The 23655-nt window shown below is 39.3% G+C and overlaps 1 protein-coding gene across 1 annotated transcript in view; it reads right to left on the bottom strand.

The window, feature by feature from the left end:
* Positions 1–20193, bottom strand: part of LOC139950066 (uncharacterized) — a 39946-nt gene extending 19753 nt beyond the window's left edge. Inside the window, exons 1-2 of the mRNA XM_071948702.1 lie at positions 19979–20193; positions 12212–12467 (exon numbers count right to left, since the gene is read on the bottom strand). Coding sequence (XP_071804803.1) covers positions 12212–12467; positions 19979–20193 — 471 coding nt within the window. The remainder of the gene's footprint in view (positions 1–12211; positions 12468–19978) is intronic.
* Positions 20194–23655: the final 3462 nt, after the last annotated feature.

Below are 23655 nucleotides of genomic sequence, written 5' to 3'. Positions count from 1 at the left end.
GGTAGCGCAATCAAGTTCCGCAACCTTGAAATAATAGATGCATCTACTAAAATGCCAAGGGTGGACATCCGTTTCAATTTGTTCGGCTTACATTTGAAGTATACGTTTCGGTTCCCTTTTCACAAAATTAATAGTTTGTCATTGCAGCTTAAAATGTCAGAGTCGTGGTTTATTTTGTACATCAGCAACTACTATCAGACTTGATGCGTCACAAAGGGGTCATTTATATACAGAGGTTGAGAGGAGTAACTATGATTAAAAACAGTACACGGTCATTACCGGCCAGAATGCACGTCACAAAGTGTCCGAACATGTTGTGGATAAGAGGTAGACTTTGATGATCAATGAATAAAAATAGTTTTTTTTTTTTAATAGCGCGCTTATCTGTCACTAAGTGGTGCTCAAGGCGCTTCATCGTACAATGTTGTCCTGCAAGGTATGTGGGATTACGTTTGAATTATGAGACGTACTCCCTTTAAAGGCAGTGGACACTATCGGTAATTACGCAAAATAATTATTGGCATAAAACCTTACTTGGAAACGAGTAATGGGGAGAGGTTGATGGTTATATAAAACTTTGTGAGAAACAGCTCCCTCTGAAGTGACCTAGTTTTGGAGAAAAAAGTAATCTTCCACGAATTTGATTTCGAGACCTCAAGCTTAGAACTTGATGTCTCGAAATCAAGCATCTGAAAGCACACAACTTCGTGTGACAAGGGTGTTTTTTCTTTCAATATTATCTCGCCTACACTGTCTTTAACATAGTACCGTGTAATAATTTACAAGGTGCTGTGGTGCAATTTTGCAGCCAATCAAACCAGGAACATCGGGGCGAACCCCTTTTCTTTTCGACAAGTGCACTGGGTTCAACGTGCGTTACACAACACACGGGACCAACGGCTTTACGTCCCGTCCACTGGACGAACAGGCTGATGATTGTTTGCTCTGTAGGTCCGGTCTTGGCCCGTCCGTGCAGACTTGGCGGACATGTGGCTCTAACTCCTTCACTGTGACGTGTTGGTTTGACTACAGTCGCCCCGATATCCGAGAGTGATCCCCATTGCTTAGAACACTTGGGTAAATACTGTCTCTGTGTCTATATTTGTTTTTCTCTTCATAAAAGAAAGAGAGAAAATCTATCCCAGGTCAGTCTTTAGCAAGCAATGAACATCTCCTTTATGTGATCACGCCCTCGAAGATCATCCATCATCAAAAGCAAATGTTAAATTAACTAATAAACTATAGACGAGGGAATCTGACTGGGTAATTTCTAAGTAAGTTTGGATTCGAACTGCCTCTAGCTACCAGGCAATCTCGGTAATCGTTAGTAACACACTGGTCTATAGAATTGCAAAGGTCATGGGTTCGAATTTCACCCAAGTAATATGCCTGTTTCCAGAGAGCTCGGGAAAATGCTGAGAATAAAGTGTTAATACACATCGGTGTATATGAGTTGAAACAAAATCAAAATAGGTTTGTGTTGAATAAAGAAGATTTGACTAGAGTGGAAAGCTCAACCAACTGAACCGTCACCACTTGTCAATATATTTACTTTTTATGTATATCATATCATTATCAAAAATAATATAACAACATTCTTATGATGATTATCATCCCAAGTACTTCATTTAAATATTTGAGTTCTTTAATCTAATAAGGAATTCTAATTATTTAATAATTCAAGGCCGAACTCTTGGGGTTTCCGGCTTTGTAAATTCTTGGAAATGCAATTATTATGCAAATTTTGAACTTCGCTGTGAGAGTGTTTTCCATATTAAAAGCAGTGGACACTATTGGCAATTAATCAAAATAATTAGCATAAAACCTTACTTGGTAACGAGTAATGGGGAGAGGTTGATAGTAGAAAACACTGTGAGAAACGGCTCCCTCCGAAGTGATGTAGTTTTCGAGAAAGAAGTAATTTTCCACGAATTTGATTTCGAGACCTCAGATTTAGAATTTGAGGTCTCGAAATCAAGCATAAAGGACACAACTTCGTGTGACAAGGGCGTTTTTCTTTCATTATTATCTCGCAACTGCGACGACCAATTGAGCTCAAATTTTCACAGGTTTGTTATTTTATGCATATGTTGAGATACACCAAGTGAGAAGACTGGTCTTTGTCAGTTACTAATAGTGTTCATTGTCTTTAAAGATGTATGTCTGGTGAATGTCAAGAAAAAAATAGCCTATATCGTTTATAAGCTAACTGATTTTGAACGAGCATTTTCGTCTAATCGTTGTCGACAAGGGCATTTGAAGATCAAACAAATCTGCTTCACACACGAGACGATTGTTGTATTTTTCTTCATAATGTTGCCGACATAGGCCTACATCAACGTCGACACAGGCCAATCTATGATCCTATTAATTTGTATAAATTGAATGTTTGAGTGTGTTTATTTATACTTGCAAACCACCGGGAAAATTCAATTACCTTCTTCCGCCAAAAAAATAATAACTCCACGAAACTACGAAATGCTTGCCGTGATTTTTTAAATAATTCTGGGTGACTACATTAAATGAAGTCACCTGGATTTAAAAAACAACAAATACTTCCTCGTGCATGGGACGGTCAGATTAATATTCAGACCTTCACTTCATCAACAAATCGCAAAAAGGCTCCAGAAAGATTCCGATTTTATGTAAAGGACTTAATTTCCTGTGATGTAGACAAATTGGCGACGTTTAGCAAAACCCTTGGCTGGTTGAGAGAGAAAGAAAATCCAAGATCAAAGGCCAGCAGAGCCCCGGTGCACTTACGCCCTCTTTAGGGCTAATATTTGCCTTCCTGAGAGTCAACCTGTTTGGCTCGAGGCCACTCTTATAGACCCTTTTCGAAACCTTGGCTTTGGGTTCGGCTTCAGCCTCCGTCTTCTCGTCTGAAGCCCTGAGCGCGTTCGCAAAGCACACGCAATAGCCTCAACAATCTCGGGGCCAAGCTATCCTGGGCCGAATCTAGAGCCATAACCGTGGTTTCGAAAAGGGCTATTATAATGATTTTTACGGATTGATCTCTTCTCACACCTAATGAGTTGTTGACAACACCTGCAATAATGTTAGAGAGTGTGGCGTTTAACATATCGGGATGTATGCAGGGCGAACCAATTTATACAAAACAAAAATCACGTCGGAATGTAAACTGTGATCACAACACAACTCCATAACTTGTAAGGTTTAGCTACAGATTGTTTGAGGAGTATGTTAATTTGATCTAGCAATAATTATTTATTGACAAATAACATAAATAAATAATAAATAATTACGTAAAAAGCAATAACTTTCAAATTTTAGTATAACTGTATTCAAATAGGTCTTTTCATCTTAGTTGTTCAAGTGGCCTTTTTGAAAAATATTCTTTTCAGACATTATTCATACTTGATAAACATTGAAACTAATTACCTTTGCTACAAAAACGATCCAGCAAATTTGCTTCCTGTTTTTTTTTTAGTACTTACATTAAATGAGTAATATCATTCAATACGGCAACATCTGTATAGATGATAAAACCACGATATTTAATACTTCAGTAATACAGATAAATAACCAAACGAGCATCTGTATAAATAGCCCATGCAAAGATGGCATTTTTATAGTGCACACCTTACCGTCATTGCTTATGCACACTGCGTCTTCACCAGCGCATGACTGCCCGGTTATTATCATACCGTAAAAAAAACGGTAGGCCAAATAAAGATAAAAACATGTTTCACGTCACCGACCGTTTCATCTTTAGAAGTAGTCTCCTTGTTTTCCTTTCCTTTTGAATGACAATTTTCCCCGAAAAAGAGGAGAATTTTCGGACAAAATCAAAGAATATAACGTACTCAGCAAAACAATCCTATTGAAAAAAAACCCAGCTGTTTGTATAAAAAAATAAGTCGAGCGGCCAGAAAAAAAGTCCTCCCTTTTGTTTTCAAAGAGAGAGTACCCTAAACACGTTCCTCTTTTATTTGGCCCGTTACCGTATCGCGCTCGCCATTTTAATCTACATAATGCTGGGCAGTCTATGGATTTTTCTCTCAATAACAGAAATAAGACTCCTCGGTACATGCCATGAAGCTAAGCAGCTCCAGAGCACGTTCATGAGGAGTCGAGACGACACCGAAAACCGCCAGGAAAAAGTGTCGCCTGTTAACACAGATTCCATCGGTACACGGGAAGGCCCCGTGGGTCGTGTGTCCTGGTTTTGTTTTAAAACAACTGTTGTTTGTACTTCATAATATTTTTGTTGGGAAAAATCTGTTTTCCGAAGGCGGCTATCGCTTTCTGTAACCCGCCCTTGGTTGTAGCTTTCTGTTGTGTATAGAGGGGGAAAGGGCAGGAAGAAGTGTGTTGGTGGGGGAAAAGGGAGTGCTGCTCAACCCGTTCGAATGTAATGGAACCCCCGGCCTATATGGAAAGCAACATCCAGTTAAACGTCAACGGAACTCTTTTACGTTGGGGGTCATTGTTATAACAGGCTAAAACCATTGTGCTATATAATTTGACGATATGATACTTGACATCAATACTCCTTGTTTGGGATAGTGGCAGTTTGCGTCCCACAAGCTCTCTATAAAGTGCCCGTAAAAAGGCAGTATTTATATATTTGAAGTTAATCTATGTTGTATGTTGTGAATAAAAACGTTCGCAAAAAGCCGAACGAGCGCGAAATAAATAACTCAAATTGTGTACAAAAAGGTAGATTGTTTGACATCATCAGGAAACTGTCTTATTGCCTAGTCAATCAAAACACACAAAAATGGTGTGGATCCAACGTTGTCTTTTCATTGGAATGTTCTTCTTCAATTAATTACAACTAACGCCAGTATTAAATCTATTCTGTATAGAAAACGTACTTAAAAATCATCACCAATGTAAAAACAAAACAAAAACAAAACTCCCCCTCATGAAAACAACATGTCGGTCTTTAATAAGATACTTCATCACAAGGGTGTTGTACCACTCAGTTCCTCTGTCCATATCAAACGAGCTCTCATTGATTCAATGCGTGTAGACACCTCATCTGCTAACAGTCTACAACCAGACTACTGGGTGGTGAAATTACCACTGTCAAAGCTTTCCCAAACAGCAAAATCTGAATTTCTCAAGATCCACGTCATCTGCAAATTGAAGTGAGTTCTTTGTGGATTGAAAGCCGCGAATCGTACACTTTGAGGGCAAGGAGGTTTCAGAGAATCTGTGTCAATATGTAATGGAAGAGTTGCAAAGATATGATGGGTTTACGCCACAGTACATTTGAAATGGGATTTTCTTTTACCATTTCTACACGTCATACGTCTAAAGCACCTTGGACGAATTATGAGTCATTTTTACTGTGTTTTTGTTTATGAATACATTGTATCAAAAGACTATACAGTTTGAACCACCCTTAAATGAAATTGACCAATTCAACTGTTGAAACATCTAAGTTTTGTCATAATTTTGTCAAATCATCACTTTTGGTGAAAAGCACAGGCTCCAATATGAATCACATTGAATTTTCCTGCCAAAATACAAGATGAAAGACAGATTATGAAATGTACTGAACACTACAATACTGTGTTATTGCATGACAAAAATATGATATTAACCCAATCTATTACCGGATACCACAACGACTAACGCAAATTTTTAAGATAATATTACACCATTTACCAATAAGAATTAATCATACATATTTCCACCACGCAATTAATTTAGTCACCAATATACTTGGATTTCCGGGAAAGGGATTGTGAGTTTGAGATGTGCTTCATCAAAAAAAAAACTGACAGAAAGGAGCAATATTATCTCCTGTGAGGATCTATGATTGATGGCCCTTGACTAAGTCAGCTATTGTTGCCATGAGTCACATGACATGAGTCAACTCATAATATGTACAAATTGTGTTAAAAGCACTGGACACTTTCGTTAATTTTTAAAGACCAGTATTCTCAATTGGTATCCCAACTATGCATAACATAACAAATCTTTGGACTAAATTTTTGTCATCGAAGTTGCAAGAGAATAGTGAGAAAAAACACACGCAAAACCACCCTGTTGAACGTGTGTGCTTTCAGGTGCATAATAAAATGTTTCAGGTCTGAAGTCTTATTTTGAGTGAGACATTACCTCTTTCTCAAAAGCTACGTTACTTCAGAGAGAGTCGTTTCTCTCAATCTTTTACACTATCAACAGCTCTCCATTGCTTGTTACCAATTAGGGTATTATGCTTACAAATGTGATAACCAATAGTGTCCAGTGCCTTTAACGATGTGCAGCGATGACTTGAACCAATTAGTACGAAATTAACATTTGACTGAGTATGTTAATTTTGTACAATGTACGTTATCTGACGCTATGTGTGCATCGGTTGGTGTAATCAGAGTGGAGAATTGGTCATTATCAAGAACAGAATTGTCATTGTTCAGTCGGAAGACTTACTGATTTTATCAGTACAGATTCTCCATAGGAATATTACCTGCTCAAGTCCTTTAAAGACAGTGGGCACTATTGGTAATTGTCAAAGACAAGTCTTCTCACTTAGTGCGTCTCAACATAATATGCATAAAATAACAAACCTGTAAAAAATTGAGCTCAATCGGTCGTCGGAGTTGCGAGATAACTATGAAAGAAAGAAACACCCTTTTCACACGAAGTTGTGTGCTTTCAGATGCTTGATTTCGAGACCTCAAATTCTAAACTTGAGATCTCGAAATCAAATTCGTGGAAAATCACTTTTTCTCGAAAACTATGTCACTTCAGAAGGAGCCGTTTCTCACAATGTTTTATACTATCAACCTCTCCCCATCACTCGTTACCAAGTAAGCTTTTATGCTGATAATTATTTTGAGTAATTACCAATAGTGTCCACTGCCTTTCAAAGGTCGAAATGACAAGTGTGATGCCAATGGTTAAAAAAGTACACCAGTGCGTTGTGTCTAATTAACTAGTGCGCTGTGCTGACCTTAATGAGATCCCAGGTGATCACTTTAATGACTCTGCCACGGGATTCAACATCTTAAGTTATACTATTGCCCTTTACATCTTACATTATATTGCCCGATCTTTCAGATTGCCCTTCACACCACATGTCCATAATACCCCCTCGTATATGGACCCGATACTGAGTTCATTATACGCAATCCATCTGCACTCCGCGGTCGTTATTCAGGCTTGAATGGAAGAACATGGCTCCGCGTAGCAATATCACCAGTGTCCGGTTCGTGAGAAGGGAAGTTTAAGAATCGCAGTTCAATCGCGGCAAATTTACACTTCGTAAAAATTAAATGTCGTGACATTTCATGATTTTTTTTTTTTTAAGAAAACTATATTTATCATTTCAGGTTATTGTAAAGCACTCTATGACTTTATAACAGCAGGCTGTATCACGGGTGCATAAGAACTCTATTTCAGCACTATCAATGTTCAAAGAGTTGTTTTTGAAGTGTTCGTCGCCTTAAAGGGTGAATGTGTTGGCTTAATCGGCACGGTTAGTAGAATGGTATTTGTTTTGTTTGTACTTGCTTGCCGTAATTGTTTTACTTCAACATTATCCGGGTGGCATTCCATAATATGACGAAAGACGCTGTTATTTGAAACGTTTTGGGCTTTTAAGCTCCCAGTATGGGCAGTTGTGATGATAACGAGGAGTGGGGGTACTGTGGGGGGAACACACTTTGTGCGCCACACTAAACTTGACCTTTTCAGGTGTCCAACTAAACTCTTTACGCTTTGGAATGGTTGATCCTTTTTTTTTTTTGACTTTATAGGGAAGCGTGTTGCCCACCTGTGAACCAAAGATATTAAACAGAGTGTTGTCGATTTAATAAATTTGAATTATTTGAAAACCAATGTGCAAAACTTGACTCAAAAGTCGTAGAGTTTGTGCTATATTCGACAAACTGCTGTTTTTTATGAGGTGAAATATAAACAGACAAACGCAATAAATATTTATCGAACCGATAAATTCATAGGCGGTAAGAGGCGAGGCAGATGCAGTTAATAAGTTCACACCATACTGAACATCAGCCACCCCCCCCCCCACAAAGCAAAGGGCTGCAATTTTGTTTTCTGCACTATGAAATTGCCACTGTCGTAGTGCTTTTTCAATGGGGAAGTTTTGTTCTTCTAAATCGATTCAAAAAAGGAAATCCTTAAAATAAAGGGGGGATTTTTTGGAGGATGGCAATTCTAATTTGCAGGAATTTTTTCAAGCAGGGTTGGGCCTCCCCTGTTTGTATTATTAGACCCTAGTTTGAGCGAGAATCATGCGTCATTGATCCCGGGGGAGAGGGGGTGAGAAACACCCCGTCCGATCGATACTTCTCTCGGTGTAGGCATGCCGAGGTTCCGCGGCTAAAAGTTCCCTCTCTCTGCAAACGATACTTACAAACCCCCAAACTGTGCAAATATATTTCTACTATAAACGTGCAATATCCTCTGAATACTGTTATGTGCATGTAGGTACGAATTATTCATGTTATTTTTCAAGTGCATAATGGGGGGCATGTTATTTCCAAAGCATCCAATCCCCCATACACCTTTACAAAAGTTATGGTTTGTCGGATCAAAACTCATAACAAAACACACAGGAAAACCGAGGACCTTAATTGGGCACCTGTGCACCCTGGTTACGCCGCTGGGTGGTTGCACTTTTATGCCAGTAGGCAATATGAAACGAATTATAACCTCCAATAGATAATCTCGAGCAAAGTAGGCCTAAGTAATAAGCTTTTTTGAGATACCTATAGTGTCCACCATGCCTCAAAAGGCTAATTGGGTTGGCACAACATTAATTGGCCGGTGTAATTTAAACACACATAGAGGTGTTATTGTGATATTTTAGATTAATTTTAGATTAATTTAAAAAAAAAAAATTTTTTAACAAAGTTTTTAAGTTCATTGAGAAAATTATTAACCAGGTTTTGATTAATGATGAGCTGTTAACCCAATTTATAGTCTATATACGCATCGAAACAGTTAATATCAAGTCTGAATTTAAAAATCGAAAGGCAAAAAAAGTACATTACGTGAGGAATAGTTTGGGCACGTAAGACCAACTCATGACTAGAAAAAATAAAAAATAAAAAGGAGATCCATTAGTAATAGGGCATATTTGACGGACTGGCTCTACAGTAGTTCATATAGGGTAATAAAAGGAATGAGGATAAGTAATTGCCTGCCCTTTCCATTGAGTATCGTTCTCTCCTTATGTGAATATAAAATTGGACTCGCATGACCTGTAAATGTAATTCCCCTTACATACTGAAGAGTATAAATTTGCCGTATGATGTAGTTTTGCTTGTCTTTCAAAGTATCACATTTTGCATTGTGTGCACATATTTTTTTTTTAGGGAACTGTTGCTTGCAAACGTAGACTTATACGTCTAGAATCCGTTATCTTGTGTGTGTTTTGAAGATATTTGAGGCTGAGAAAATATTTTGACGGAGTTTTATTCAAAACCATTGTACAACTCGGCTTGTAATTTGATCCAGCAGTCAAAAATATTATGGTATCTTAATTCACTAAAAGAGGGATCAAATGAAATAGATGTGCAAATGTTGCATGATTGAACACAAACAACTTCTGGTTTCTCCAGGCATAAAGTTCTCTCTTTTTCAGAAGCTCTATCTCAAACGTTGAAGAGTGTTTTATAATTATATATCAGAGCTCAGCCTATAGCACAGCGCTGGATTCGGGCGATGTTTGCTCCGAGTTTGAGTAGAGGGGAATAATAATATTACTATCGATGCGCAAGATCGATAAAGACGCATGGCTACATTTAGTCAGCCATCTTAATTAGGTTTCTTCACTGCCCATGTCTATAGGTCTATCATTACTGTGAGTAGTGGATGGTACTCTAGCCTGATCAATAACCCATACGTGTGAACATTAAATACAACCCAGTAATAAATGCCGGTGTCACCAGGCTATATTTACAATGTACTTTACTGGGTAAGAAAAACATGGCGTGTTAACTGTCTCAGTTTTATTTTCTTAACCCGGAAACGGGGTGGGGGGGGGGGGGGGGGTAGTTTAACTTGAAACTTAAACCTTGCCAGTTTCTTGTTTGAATAGTCCAATGGATCAATGGTGTAAACTTGGTATCTAAATTTATTTCTAAGTACTGTGAGGTACATATCTGTTTGAGATTTAAAGGGACATGTCTGTTTTGAAATAGGTTTTGTGAATCAGACTTGCATTTTAAGTATAGGAATTCTTATACCCGGTGCTGGATGTATAGTGAAACAGCGATTAGAGAAAAAGTTAACATATGTATTCAAGAATACTGCATCAACAATTAATGTTGCAACAATATGCTGAACAACGTAAATGATTTTATATGATTATCTACTGAACCTTCTCAATTTCAAAGTTTGTTTTGGCATACATGCCGACACATCGTTAACAGTCGTACATTAAACCATGTTTGTACACGATTCTACTGAACATTCTCAATTTCAAAGTTTATTTGGCATACAGTCCGACACATCGTTGACAGTCGTACATTAAACCATGTTTGTACACGATTCTTTCGCCTATAGCATTTTACGATTGAGGTATGTTACAGGTAAAGGTAAATGTCAAGTAAAGGTGTGATGTTGGCTTTGTAAAGGTATGATGTTAGGCTAAGGTAAATGCCAGATTAGGTTACGTGTTAGGTAACGGTAAATATAACGATAGGCAAAGAGCTTTCAGAAGTTTGCACTTGTTTATCAATTTAAAAAAGTAAACACTTTCACGAGCCGTTGAGGATGTAACCCTTCGGGAAGGAGAATATACTAAAACTGTCAGCCACCCCCATCACCCACCCCCATAAGGGAATCAGTCTGGCTCAAGTGTTTGTCCACACCGCAGCAGTTCAGGCAAGGGACAAAGCTTTAGTGTTGCATAAACATGTAGCAATAATAACCAACGCTATCACTGGAGATACCAACAATTTGGACGTCAAAGAGCGTCATACAGGGAGTGATCTTCAACTAACCTTAAAACCTTTATCTATGAATAAACCAATTCTATTGATAGAGATACCATCAATTTGAACGTCAAAGAGCGTCATACAGCGAGTGATCTTCAATTATAAACCTTTTTTATGAATAAAGCCACGATATCGCTGTACTAGAGATATCATCAATTTGAACGTCAAAGAGCGTCATTCAGAGAGTGATCTTCGTACCCAGACGCATTATTATCTGAATCCCGGTGTCTCGATGGAAATTATCTCGGCTGTTTGGATTGATGGTTGGGCCCAAGTTAATTAAGACGGTGTGAAAGCATGTCTAGTCATACTCACTCGAGTTGAAGAGTTACTGTATCTTACAAATTATTAACAAAAAAACATGTCAGCAGTGGTTTCATCAAAATGAGGAGAGCATAAGGCAACACTGACATGGAACTATTTGGGTACGAGCAAGGGAGACCGCTGATCGTTGCTTTGGTCATTGACAATTGTAAATTGATACACACATTTCCTGGCTGTCGATTTTGATTGAACTCTCAATCAATGTCTGGAGAATTGTATGGATGTTTTCTCTAGGAATGAAATGGATGTTTGGAGTTGTTTTGTTAAAAGCCATTGGACACTTTCGGTAAACAGTGTTGTCCAAGGCCCACACTTAAATAAAAATAAAATTACAAACCTGTGAAAATTTAGGCTCTATCGGTCATTGGAGTCGGGAGAAAATAACGGGAAAACCCACCCTTGTTTCCCCATGTTTCGCCGTGTCATGACATGTGTTTAAAATAAATCCGTAATTCTCGCTATCGAGAATTGATATTGTTTTAATGTTTTCTCAAAAAGTAAAGCATTTCATGGAATAATTATTTCAGGATAAGTCTTTCACCATTACCTTCTGTAAACCCTGTAAATTATTTGTAAATCTGTGAACTTTTAAATTTTTTTCTATACCGAAAGTGTAAAATGGCTTTAAGATGTGTTTTTGTTATCACAGAGCCGAGACAAATGAAGAGCTCGTGTGTAGCAGCGAAGCATCTTATGTGTTAACATTACGTGCTCCTACCGGCAACGGGTTGAAAACATCACATACAGTCAGCAAACGTTCAATGCGTGTTCGATATTTTACAATTGCTCTAAAAAAGGAGTGTGAGTTCCAGACCGCTCCCACATCAATGACACGTACAAACACATAACGCCAACACTTAACTCGGGAAAGATGGGAGAGAAGTGACTATGAGTTTACAATAGATCGGGTTTTAAACATCTAAGAAGTTATTGAAACTTACATCTGACGTAATCGCTGGCGTGTAAAACCCACACTGTAGACACACAATACGCTCACAGTCTCCACATGATAGGCCCTCCTGGGCAGTACCCGGTTGGGGGTCGGGTATTAGTTCAGTCTGGTGGCATATAGGGCACAGGTCACGCTGTTTGACCGGCGCTGCCCCGGCCGCTGCGTCGACCTCTGCCGTTGTTGTAGCGTCGGATGAACGTTGGAGGACAGAGGCAGCATAGTTTGAGAAGTCATCTTCAAGATCCCTGTGAGGAAAAAGATGAGACCATAATTAACGAGATATTAGTCATATTGCTTGTGTTTTAAGATGTGTGTTAAAGCACTGTATACTCAGCACTTTACCGACTCACTCAATGGGATGGGAACCCACGACCATTGTCTTTTTAGAGCAGATTAACCAGGTCAAAAATGGGTCAGAATATAGTCAAAATGAGACGGAGTCATAGCTAATTTGCTTGTTTAATGATGTGTGTTGACGCTGTTTGATGTTTTTCTAAAGCAGAGGACCGGAATCTCTATGTCCAAAACGAACCAGAAATGAGTCAACTAAGACGAAATCCTTAGCCAAAGGTTGTGTGTTTACCAGTTTCCGGGTCAGCCTGACCCAGAATGGGTCAGGATTTCCAGTTGGAACTTGGAATCTGGGTCAATTTGATCCAGGATGTGTTTTATTTTATTTTATTTTTTTTAGAGTGTATAATGACACCTTTGAACGTTAACAGAACACTTATCACCTATTGATCGCCATAAATAAAACTAATTCAATTCTATTCAAACTATTTTAAAAGCCAGTTTCTAGTTCAGCCTGACCCAGAAATGGTCAGATTCTAGTTGGATCCCGGAATTTGGGTCAGTTATGATCCAGAAGGTGTTTCTTCTTGTAGACACCTTTGAACGCTAACGGAACACTTATCACCGATTGATCGCCATAAATAAAACTAATTTAGTATTCAAGTCTCATCATGCCCCGTTGAGTCCAACCATTTCAACCATGTTGAGGCTTATTAGTAAGCCTATTATATTATGGTTCGCTACCGACTCCAAAATTTCAAGACGCTCTTTAAAGAGATGCTGCAACAGCAGTTTTGAAAATGGCAAGGTGATTCATTCCAAGCAGTTTGAACGAAATGATATGTTTTTACTTTGTTCATCTGATATTTGTGTCTGTTTCTGTTGACCGATGGACCATTTCATAAACCTCAGGCCAGAAACTGTTAGTAACATCATGCAAGCAACGGCATGACCAACACTATGTATCATGCATCAAGTAAAACACACGCATACCAGATTATCTTCGTGATAATTTAATTAATTAAGACCGCGCCCGAAGCAAGTGACTTTGGCTATAGGCTAAGGCTACGTCCACTGGCTGCAACGATTTAAATTGAATTATCGTAAATTGTTAAATTCTCGTTTTAAGCTGTACATATTAGTATTCGCTATCACCTTTAAAGGTTGTTCTTGTACTATAAAACACCTAATTGTAATGATAAAAAAAAACATAAATTTTCCTCTGCTGGAAATGCAGCTATAACAAAACATACTACAAAACACAATAAAAAATAATGATCTGCCGTTTTGTTGAGTCGACAATTTGGTCCTACAAAATGACGGACCATGTTCAATCATGAAATTATACCCCCAAAACGTCTTCGGGGAACTTTATGTGCTACTCTACTTTTAATTTATCTTTCCAATTTTAATTGCATATCAAATGTGCCCCTTTAATTCTAAAAACTTTCCTTGCAAACTTATAAAAGGTATACGTCGACTAGCATATCCAGACACCGTCTGATTCCCTGTATTGCAGTAGTCTGTTCAGAACGTCATAAGTGAAAGAGTCCTGACCATTTTACACACAGCTGTGTTTTCTGACTTGAGTATGTACACAGAAACCCAATACGGCAGCGTCTACGGTGAACGTTTATGTATGCGCTGGATGGGTTATCTCTTTATACTGACCCTAAATCTCATCCACTTAGAATAACTCCATGGGCGACAAAGCTACTTTCGCGCCATAATCTTGTTGATAAAAATATCAGACAAAACGCCCACGACGCTCTGACCGCTTTCGTTATACAGCTGCTAAAATACCTATGAACTCTTGTGCACTGTTTCCATTGGCTTTTGGTGGATTTTGATACTGATTGAGTAAAACACCTTTCTGGATATGACGATTGCTGTCGTTACTGTTTGTCTTATATTCATAGTTGCCTTGTTAACATTTTAATGATCATGGAGGTAGAAATGACAGCTGTGTTTAATTCTGCCAATTCTTGTTATATCAAGATCGATGTGACTGGCCCCATTACCCCTTTATGTCGGGCACGTTGTTTTGAGAGGACAGAAAAACAAAGAAACATCAAGCAGCAAATGTACTCTTAATAAGCTGTTGGTCGAATAATCTTGGTTCAAATCCTGGTCGTCTTGTGTCCTTGATTTGGGCACTTAACCATAATTGCTTCTCTCAACCCATGTGTGGGGGCTGTTGGGTTAAACCCCTTAGCGCTTATTTAATCAGCTTGGGCTTGTACACTCCACAGGGAGTTGGAAAAATTAGAGGATTGGTCTAAAAGTATGCCACAAAAAACCCAATGATGATGTCAGCGCCTTTAAGAACTAAGGATATGTGCGCCAATATGAAACAAACATGATAATTTTCATTATTATGACGAGTTAAATGCGGCTTCTCTTTGCTAAAGATTCAAGCACAACTTTGATACCACAAATAAACACATTTCGAGAGTCCGAGAGAGAGGGAGTTTTTTTTTGGAACGATACACGATAATAGTTTACCAAACAGAGGCAAGTTGCTCAGTAGTTATTTCCATCGGAGATAAAGAAGAATAAGATATATGCACTTATAAGGATGGATAACACATGACGTCGATAACCGCCATCTTTGATGACAAACAGTGGAATAGTGAACTCTTGTGTACGCGCTGCGCACGACTCTCGGCCAAAGATAGCCTTCAAAATGGGCATGTTTCATTTTCATCGAAGACTGCGACCAATGCAAAAGTCTTTAAAAGGGCAACTTTTCCGAGGTTTTACACCCCGCCCCACTCACCATGTAGACGTGTGGATACAGTTCACAGTTCACACTTTTGTCCGAACACAGGAAAGTCTCCAAGTTCTCATATCCATCGTTTCATGAAGATGATACTCTTTTAATTGTAGGAAGTGGTATCCGAAAGCCAGGTAGTTGACAAGCTGTGACGTCACATGCAGGTGTATCTGATATCGGTATGTATACTTCTCAGTGTTGTCAAATCATAAGAACATCGATTGGTTGCTTTCTAATTATACCACGTGGATGTAGAATGTATATCTAGAGCCGGGGGAGAGACGAAAACAATTTTTCCCCCGCGGTTTGATTAAAGCCTCGTGGGTTTGTATGATATGACTTTGACCTCCTGCCTCATATTCCGGCGGGAAAAAAGAAGAGCGGATTTTTTTTAACGAGGAGGACCAGCAAATCGATGGTAATCAAGGGTGGTCATCCATGAACATAATCGAATTAGGCTTGTCAACTTTTAGCTTTAGTGCCATTTGCACCCGACTTCGGCTATGTAGGTTAATAATGCAATCGCCAAAAGACCCAAAATGCGTAGAGATTATACGTCAAGTCGTGGCCTAAGGTTAAAAAACAACAACGTCAGTTTCGAAAAATCGAGCCTTTTTCACAGCGTTATAATTAGCTGTTATCATCCTGATGTTTTCTTAAAGTTTCACTAGTCAGCATTTATGTCACCTTCTTCTACGTACTCTAAATACAAAATGCACCAAACAAAATTATAAATAAATTTTCGGGACTCTATAGGCTAAGTGTGAATGACCGAGTGTATATTTCCATTTTTTTACGAGCATGTATTTGTGTTTCTGGTTGACCGATTTGTTGTCCATCATTGATTGAAAACACACCACCGTGGTTTCCTCCAAATACAGTTTAATTGGTTTTCGTTAGTTCTCGGAATACACACGCACGGTGGCTATTACGCCTACACACGATTTTGGTGTCAACTGAGAACTTTGTTTTCACCCATTTCGATGTCAAGCGAGGACGGACTGTAAACTTTCCTTTTGTTTTAGTCCAACTGTTTGAATGCTGTGAACTGCATGGGCCCAATTTCATAGAGCTGCTTAAGCAGAAAATATCGCCTCACATTTTTTTTTTGCTAAGCAGTAATTGACCGGATACCAGTCACAAATTGTACATGTGACATGGTAATTAGGCTGGTAACCTTATTCTGGTAAGCACAATGCTGTTGTGCTTAGCTGCTTTTTAAAATGTTCATTAAAATTGATTTTCTAAGCAGAAATAAGCGGGATACCAGTCACATATTGTACATGTAACATGGTAGTTTAGCTGGTACCCTTATTCTGGTAAGCATAATGCTGTTGTGCTTGCTGCTTTTTAAGCCTGCTCCATGAATTTTGGCCCTGACGGTTATTCAACACGGGTGCTATACGCGCGCAATCAAATTGTCGCTGCAACGGTGCAGTGTAGAACTGAACCTATTATACAGAATGGCCGCTGGATATTAACATAATTACAGGAAATCTCAAAATTGCAGCGATGTCATGACTCCGTCACTAGGTAACAGGACACAGTGATTGATTATGGCCATCCTCCGGGATGTAGGTTTCAAGGAGGTTTTAAAGTAACCGTTCTAAAAGTGGTTATCGATTTGACAGTCATTTTGTTGTTTTTTCCCCATAACATTTCCGTTACGACTACCAATAATAATTATTGTCTCAAGGATTTTGTCTTCTCTGAAGAAATGCAGTATTTCGAAAACGTTTATTTATATCAGACTTTCGTGTTTTTCTCCTCACGACGCAACATTATACTATTATGACATGCAAAAAAGAAGTAAATTTCTTCAGAGTTAGGCATACCAATGTCAAAATATGTGTTTCGTAACAAAATAATTATTTGCCATTTTGTTTGAACGATTTGTGAAAAGGACACACAACAAACACCCGCCACTTGAAACGGAATAATTTAGAAAACTGAATGTGTCGGTTACTAAGTTTCAATGTACATGACGCTTTCAATTAACGAAACCCTGTTGGTAAACACCTTACACAACATCAACAGTAAAGTCTAGGACAACCCAATAAATGAACTGATTAAAGATGGTCTCTGCAGCCTTAAAATATCATACAGACAAATACAATCTCCGGAAATTAAGACCGTAGTGTGCACATGCCTATATTGGTACCTGTTTTTCAGCACAGATGCACAAACTTCAATGACTCCCTCACCCAGGGATGTCATCTGACAATGGTATCTCAGGCCAAGTAGTAGACAATGGTATCAATATTTAAAATCCTCCCAAACCGAACTTCATGGAATTCCATGTAGAGTGATTTGCTATGGGTAACTCAACAACCAACATGTTAGACTTAGGATATGGTAGTTTGAGTAAACAAAATGTTGGCATTTTCTTGTTCCTCGAAATTTTGAGATGGTCTCCCTTGAGCAAGCAGGGAACACCATCCTCCGATCTCAGTATTGTATTACTGAGGATGCCCCTGATCGCGTGACTTACTGACTCCAATCTCACACTTCTGAAATGCATGTATTTACAGAGGCATTCGGGAGTGTCGACACCTGATCTGCTTCCATAAAGAGCGCGTAGGCTGATTTATTGAAATCTTTAGAAGGGTTGCTGAGAGGTAATGTTGAGGCGTGAGAGGCACGCATGTTGATTTTCCCCACGCCCCATGTTGATAGTCACGACCGAAAGTGCTCAGGAACTGGAGGTTGGTGGGTGTTTTCGAAAACGCAGTTGAGTTATGGCTGGCTGTGGCTTCGTCATCGTCAGCCTGTATATTTAAAGGGATCTATACAATGCAACATACTGAGAGGAGTAGCCTATGTAAGTCGCAGCTTGGACTTATAGGCCATGATTTGGGATATACCCTAAGGGGTTGAAGTTGTCACGTGTGGGAGTCACGCGATTGAACAGTTCTCTCGCATCCATAGTCTTGGCGCAAGACGTTGTTAAATCACTCATCTATTGTGACCCCTCTAGCGTTGGGAGTATTTGGGCCGAGGTTGACCATCTCAACGCTCAACAGGAGCGTCTTGCACCAAGACCATCATCCCCCAAGATCCAGCACACTTTCAGCGGGTTAATAGTCTCGAGGCATTTAAAGGCAGGCATGTGGTTTCAAGGTATCATACTCGAAAGCCGTTAGTCAGTACAAGTACATAGAGTACTTGCTCACATTAAGGGGAGGGGGGGGGGGGGGGTACTGATTCGAGGGTTTGGACCTCGAGGGGTATAAAGGCATTATCAGGCAAGGGTCCTCTTCTCTACTACTTAAACCATTCACATCTAGAGGGTGGTGGCATTTTCTTTTGGGCCCTCGGGGTGACGCGAGCGGGTTTCTCCAGGGGTCCTACTCCTACTATTCCCCTAATAGATTTCCACCGCTCGGTACAACCGCTCTGGAGGGTATCATGAGGGTCCAGACATCGAGGCGTAAGGTAATGTGAGGTACCATTAGAACCTCCCACTCATGGCGTTGTTTACAACACTGTTTCTAGAGGGTGACATTTCGGGGCTGAGCCTTCGTGACATGAGAGGCGTAATTTATCAGGGCCGTATACGCACTATGGCCTCAACCTATATAAGGGCTGTTTGAACCAAACTACCGCCATGGAGGTATAATTACCCCCCCCCCATGGTTGAACGGGGGAAACATTTTAGAGTGAGTGTTGGATTGGTTGGATCATCAATGTGCATTGAGGACACGAAACTCAAACCCCTCATCGATATCCAACATTTGAAGGGTGCTTAAAATAAACGAAAGTAAATAATTATGAGGCTCCTATGAGGGGGGCAAACACGTATACCCCGGCCCTTTAGCCCAATCCAGGAACACTTCCCTATAACGTCCAGCAGGTGGTCATAGTTTAACCGTGACTTGAAGGGTCCCCATGCACCCACAATCTCGTGCAGCCCCTACTCGATGGTCGACAAGTGCAATTCAACTACGCAGAGATGTTGAGAGGTTTCACTTCTTCGGATATGGAGGGCACGTACCTCCAAGCCCCCCCCCCCCCACACATTCACCCATCAGTGAGTCCACGTTAAAAAAAGTGGAAACCTTTAATACGGCAACCGGTTTTTTGTTTTGTTTTTGTTTTTGCGACATTTCAAACTGCTTAGAGACAAACCAAATTGTCAGTTGTAAGGCTTGGTTTTGTATTTGTTTTGTTGTATTGATGCCATGTATAGGCATAAAGTGCTGGATCGCGATGTTATCACACGATTTGGGCAATAATTAAAACTTTCCTGGCAATGTACTATTATGACAATAGGAAACATGACATGTAATAATGTTCTTAGATGTAAATAATGAAAACGATCACGCTTAACAGTGCAATCTGATTGTTTAAACATCTGTGTTCGGCATTTTGGTGAGACATTTTGCACAAACTAAAACACACTCCATTCTATAAAATAAAGCCACTGTTTCAAATCGGTTCCAAAATAATGTAAACCTGTGAATGGCGAGATTGTTGATATGAATGTTGTAATATTGTTTTCCTGAAAGATGAATTTTAGGAAGTTTTTTTTATACAAAAATAATGTGCCCTCATTTAAAAAAAGGAAGGTTCGAAACGTGTTGTACACTCCCTTTAACTTAGCTGAGTGCTGTGAGTTCTCAAATGGGCGTATCGAATGGACGGTAGACTAGCCAAGCATGTTTTTATTAGACTTGTTCAAGTCCTTACCTTACTCGTCGTTCATCCCTCGTCTGCAAATCCCTCGCCCTCTGTAGCACGGACAAGATGTGGGCTCGTTCCTGCTCCGTTAGATGACTTAAGTCGGCCGCTGGAGGCTCAATGGGTATGTTGTGACCTCTACTCGGCCTCATTCTGGCAGATCGTTCTGACATCAAAGAGTCGTCAGTATAGCTGTCGTCTTCCTGGCTGCTTAGGTTGCCCATGCCGTCATGCTACGCCAGGTTAAAGCCCGACGACCATTTCGCGTCTGATAAAACGCAGAACATGGATGCCGGATTGCGATTTTGACGGTGTGGGTAACCAGTTTTTCACAGCGAATAAGAACGAAACGAATTTATAATTCTAACATCCAAATTTGAGCAGCATCTTATAAACGTAAATCGATACTTCATTACACACTTAGCTAAATTCAAATCAGCATCCGTTTATTCTTGAAGTCATCAGTCAACGTCAAATAAAGAGAGAAGTTTTAGTAATACCCTTGCGAGCAAACCATGGCAAGATGTTCACTAGGTTTCCGAGTATGCATGTCTTACACAGCACCTTGATGTTGACACTGGTCCATGAGAAGATGTTCCCACAGCCACATCTCCTCCGTCTTGAGATGATAATTTAAAAATCCACTGGCTACTGGACGGATGAGGCAATCTAACCACCTGCTTTATACATCCAAACTGAATGCGAAACAACGACGAAAACGAGCATTACTACAGCACGTGAAATTCATCCCCCATTAGGAGGAATGCAAACATTACATTCGTGACCTTCCTCTGCGACATCACACCGAAGCATTTCACCGTGATGGATTGATCCTTCAAGATGCTGAGACTAAAAAACAACGGGGTTACCGGCTAAAAAAGAAGAACTAAAAAGCATTCCTCCCCGAGAGCTGCTATCTAATCCACGCTACAAGAACCTTCATGGGAGGGCCTTTTAGCTTCAGAGATGCTGCTGACTAACCATACTGCTGCTACTATACTACACATCAAGGACAGTGCAGTTGCTATCTATGAGGCAGGCGAATTATGCACTAACAGGGAGCGGGATGTTCTGAGCATCCCCATCTATACTACACACACGGAGAGAGAGACGGGTGATGAGGAACACACAGTGGTTGCACCGTGCCAATGGGAAATTACTCCTCTATGCTTTCCCGCATCTCTTGAGGTGAAACATTAGGGTCGAGACAGAGAGAGATGGAGAATGGGAGCGACCATTTTCTCACGGAGGGGGGAACCATCATAAAATCAACCACTTGTGAAATTTCGTGGTTAATTAGGATTGTTGCGATGCAAAGGGCTGTGTGCAATCAAGGGTATTGGATTCAAACACACCTTATGTGTGTTTACGTACGTACGGGGTGATTATTAGTGGAATGTAAGCTAATCGTTGCAATCTTAACATTGTCCAAATGAAGTGTTTTTTCTACCCCCTTACATACCTGTCTTTATATTGGTATTATTTTGTTCGGTCTAGTGTTTGTATCGTTCGTGAGCAATTTTATACGAATCTGTTATTGATGTCAGAGCTGGTTAAATTAAATTGGTATTCTAGTGTTAAAGTGATTTCTTTATTCACACTAAATCTAATAAAAATGTAAAGCTATTTTATTTCTTGGTTAACGTCAGCGGTAATGTAATGATTTGCATCCACTACAAGTACATTATAGGTAATACAAATGTTGTGTATACGTACAATGCAGAGACTAGGGTGTTAACATTTTCACCATGGGGTGTTGTCACATAATAAATACAACATAGGGTGTTAAATTGTGGAGGTAGTGCTTTCTGCTCTACCGACCAGGCTTCGGACTGATGATACCCAAACCTACATCCATAAATGGACTGTAAAAGGGGTAACCCTGTTTCAGCCCTAGGAGTAGGTGACAACGGCCTCTGGAAAAAAAAATGTAGCCCACACCTTGAAGTGGCCTTAAGGCCTTGTGTATCTGGCGACTTGCATTAACAAAAAAAAATATATATATAAAAAAATGAATAAACAAAAATAACACTTATTTCTGCCAATAATATATTGGTGTTATTTTAACACGCTATTAGTTATTTGTTATTCTCTCTTGGGTGTCTATAATTATGACAACAACCGTGCACATTTTTACAACCAGGTTTTTGCAGTGTTAAATATTATCTTAATTTATTTCCCCAAATAGTCAATTCGACTTACACACAATCAGGCGACCAGATCAGACACCAGTATTGTATTCAAAAATCACTTTTATAAATCGAGCTTGGCTCATCGATATTACATCAACAACGATAAATACAACAGCTGCAGTACAATAGTTTGGTAAAATTATTTTTCCTTCATCTACGAGTTGTACAGAAGCGAGTTCAAAAACACACACCATTTGATATCAAAATTAACAATGTTTTGAAATACGCACACCTTGATAAAGGTGTGTGTATTTTGGTAAAAGCTTTAATCAAAATTGAAGCTCACAATCTCGTCAACAATGTTGTTAAAAACACACACCGTGATATCAATTGATGAAATCAACAATCCCGTTAACAAGGTTTAAATATACACACGTCCTTTGATATCCTAATTTAGATTCACAATCTCGTAAACAATGTTTTTAAATACACACACCGTGATATCAATGATAAAATTAACCATGCCGTTAACAATGTTTTCAATACATCTCCTTTGATATCCCAATTCACAATCTTGTTAACAATGTTTTTAAATACACACTACGTGATATCAAAATATTGAAGTTCACAATCTCACGAAGAATGTTTTATGACCTTCCATCCCTTAAAGGGACATAAAGATCTCTAGATTGACCCCTGACTGACCCCTGATTATAATTTTATCTCTAAGATGTCAAACACGATGAGAACGTCTCAGTGCAATAAAATGACACGTTAAAATAGTGACAGCGAAATAATAACAAAACTTGCGCTCGGGCGCGCTTTCAGCTGATAAAACGAACACATCCATCAAGCCGGCGAGATGTTATAAAATACTCACATCAAGCAAGAGGGTTTTAAAGGCGCTCGGCACCTTTGGTAACTGTCAAAGACCAGTCTTCTTACTTGGTGTATCTGAACGTTATGCATAAAATAAAAAAACTGTGAAAATTTGAACTCATTGGTCGTTGAAGTTGCCAGAGAAAAAGGGAAGAAAAATATCCTTGTACAAACTCGTGTGCTTTCACCTGACGATCACCTGAGGTCTCGAGTTCAATTCAAATGTTTTAGTGATAAATTACTTCTTTCTCAAAAACTACGTTACTTTAGAGGGAGCCGTTTTCAACATGTTTATGGCGTCAACAGCTCTCCATTGCTCGTTACTAGGCACGTTTTTATGCAAACATCTATTTTGAGTAATTATTATCAATAGTGTCCCGTGCCTTTAATACGCCACAGCTAGCGCTCTGTTGGATTGTCCATTGGGGAAACAAAAAAATGATTAAACGATCCCTGTGTTTGGCACTCGAGTATTACCAAGAGAGTAATGAGTTATTTAACGTGTACGGGAGCTGGGATTACGATCGCAATCATGTCTTAACATAATTTATTCTCTGGGTTTTGTTGTTGAGTGATGAGGGACCAAACTAAAGCTAATAATTCTTGACCCATTATAGTCCAGAGGTGTATGTATCCCCTGGCAGTAATTGGGAGTGCACAAGTCAGCTATGGACA

This window comes from Asterias amurensis, chromosome 2 (assembly GCF_032118995.1).
Source record: "Asterias amurensis chromosome 2, ASM3211899v1".
NCBI classification, from domain to species: domain Eukaryota; kingdom Metazoa; phylum Echinodermata; class Asteroidea; order Forcipulatida; family Asteriidae; genus Asterias; species Asterias amurensis.
Note: the sequence above shows the minus strand (reverse complement) of the source record. Positions and strands in the feature narration are given on the sequence as shown.